Source organism: Propithecus coquereli, unplaced genomic scaffold (genome assembly GCF_000956105.1).
Source record: "Propithecus coquereli isolate 6110/MARCELLA unplaced genomic scaffold, Pcoq_1.0 Scaffold58, whole genome shotgun sequence".
NCBI lineage: Eukaryota > Metazoa > Chordata > Mammalia > Primates > Indriidae > Propithecus > Propithecus coquereli.
Window position 1 is genome coordinate 2,517,700 of NW_012151729.1, and position 2,418 is coordinate 2,520,117.

Consider the following 2,418-nt stretch of genomic DNA (forward strand, 5'->3'; position numbering starts at 1 on the left):
GGTAGGAACAGTTAACTTTGTACACCCAAGACCTACACTTAGTACTAGTACTTATTATGGTCACATACTAACTAAACGTTATACAAGTAAGGACTGGAGAAATCTACGAACACTTGAGACAGACTTTCAGGTCTGGGATAGTTTTTTGTGGAGTAGAGGTGTTCTTGGCACTGGGCAGAGTGTTGAACTGGGAGTTAAGATGCTTTTTTAGCAAATCGTTGTGATGCCTGAGCCTCAGGAGGTTCAGAAGGCCTAGGGCTTTAGGCAGGAAGCAGTCCTCTGCTGGCCTCTCCCCTGTTCTCATTCCCATCTACCTTTCTGTGAGCATCTCCCTCGCTCATGTCTCTTGACAATATGATTGCACTTACAGGCCATATCAGGTTGTTAGAGTTCTTTGGTTTCGCAGACACAGCAAGTTTCTCGGATGGGTCTTGTCCATTAGCCTCCCTTTGGGACATATTTTAGTACCTTTAATATTTGATGTTAGTAAAAATTTAAGGGTTGATTCTAAATAGTTGTGGAAGGATACCAGGAGATGAATTGCCACGGGATGAGAGAGATCACTTGGATTGGCTTTTGGAGGGATCAGGTGGAACATGGAATACAGGAAACAGGAGATGAGGCTTGAGGGCTGTATTGATAAGGGACCCTTGAATTCTGAGTGAGGGTTGGTACAGAAGTTGAGTCAGGCAGTGGGTTTTTGGGTTGGCTTTTGCCCCCCTTTTTTTCAAATAAGGGTCTTCAGAACAGTATTCTCCAATACATGGGTCTGTATTGGTCCTGGGCTGCTTTTTGCCTGTTGGGGTATTATTGTCTTTCAGGCTTCTTCTGGCCTCAACTGTAAATGGTACCTGGGGCCGGGAAACCCAGAAGCACTCCTGGTATTGGAAGTGTGTGTCGGCTGAGAATCCCCTAACCTGGTTCTGATTTCTGCTCTGCAGCTGACTTGCTGTGTCACCCAGAACAAATGATAAAAATCTTTCAGCTTATCTGTTGGAAACAATAAGGCCCAGAGAGAGGAACTGCATTTCCCCAGATTTGCTCAGTTGATCTCAGAGGCCTCTAGAGACCTATGCCAGTATGTTTCCTGTATTTGGAGGCCCACTAGGTGAAAATTTTAGGGATGCTTAATGATCTGCTGCTACAACACTAAGCTGCTATCCTGTAGGTGTTGTGAGCTGTGCTTTTGGTAGTTTCTGGGGAAAGGTTACCACTCATGGTACCTTGCTTTTTAGCCACCAGGAAACATCCCCCAAGTGTAGGAAGGAATGAGTTTTAGTGAGGCAGAGATGAGAGCGTGTAGCATAGTCTTGGATGGAGGGAAATAGGAGCAAAACTTGGGGTTTCCTTTCCTAGGGAAAAGGGATTCTGGGAACTTTTTGTCTGTTAACATTGAGGTTCTTTTTCTCTTCAGAAATGGCACCTCGAAAGGGGAAGGAAAAGAAGGAAGAACAGGTCATAAGCCTTGGACCTCAGGTGGCCGAAGGAGAGAATGTATTTGGTGTGTGCCACATCTTTGCATCCTTCAATGACACCTTTGTTCATGTCACTGATCTTTCTGGCAAGTGAGTATACCTGGGTAGAGAGGCACAAGAGGCTGGGGGAAGAAGTGACTTTGGGCTGGGTAGCAGTTTAGGGGGTTCTCCCTAAAGAATTACTGTATTGTTCAGGTGAAAAAACATGCATGCTCATTTAGTCCACAAATGTGATTTCCTGGGAGTTACAAGAGACACATTCTGTCCTTCGAGTGTGGTAGTATATAAAGTGTTAATAAGAAGTTTCGCAGTGCTGAGCTTTTCAGCCCCACTAGACTGTGAACCCCATGAAGGCAGAGCTCATGGTGGTCTCGTCTGGGATCAGTATTCGTGTTCAAGTTGACCATCCTCCATCCTCTGCCATACCTGAGCTCTGGTGCTGTGCACTCTTTAGGACATGGTAAGCACTCAGTGAATCCTTGTTGGATGAGAAAGAAACAACCCTGTGCTTTGTCCGCCTCCAGGGAAACCATCTGCCGAGTGACTGGTGGGATGAAGGTGAAGGCTGACCGGGATGAATCCTCACCATATGCTGCCATGTTGGCGGCCCAGGATGTGGCCCAGAGGTGCAAGGAGCTGGGCATCACTGCCCTGCACATCAAACTCCGGGCCACGGGAGGAAATAGGTATGTCAGGCTGGGGCTGGGTGGTGATAACGACCACTGGGCTTGGGTGCCAGAGCACTTGGATTTTTTTGTTCTTGTGACCTCGAACAAGATGTTTTGGTTGTATGCATATTTAATAGTTGGCCCCTTTGTGCACCCCCGCCCCCAGAAACTTAGTGTTTATTGAGGACCCACTGCCTATCAGGTGCTGAGTTCTAGATACTAGAAAAGAGCAACAGGGAAACCTAGAAACTGCCCTCCTAGTGTGGCACTTATCT

General features: G+C 46.8%; 1 protein-coding gene across 1 annotated transcript in view; it reads left to right on the forward strand.

The window, feature by feature from the left end:
• Positions 1-1,404: 1,404 nt before the first annotated feature.
• RPS14 (ribosomal protein S14) overlaps positions 1,405-2,418 on the forward strand; it is a 1,946-nt gene continuing 932 nt past the window's right edge. Inside the window, exons 1-2 of the mRNA XM_012658226.1 lie at positions 1,405-1,565; positions 2,000-2,260. Of these exons, the coding sequence (XP_012513680.1) occupies positions 1,417-1,565; positions 2,000-2,260 (410 nt within the window). The 5' untranslated portion in view covers positions 1,405-1,416. The remainder of the gene's footprint in view (positions 1,566-1,999; positions 2,261-2,418) is intronic.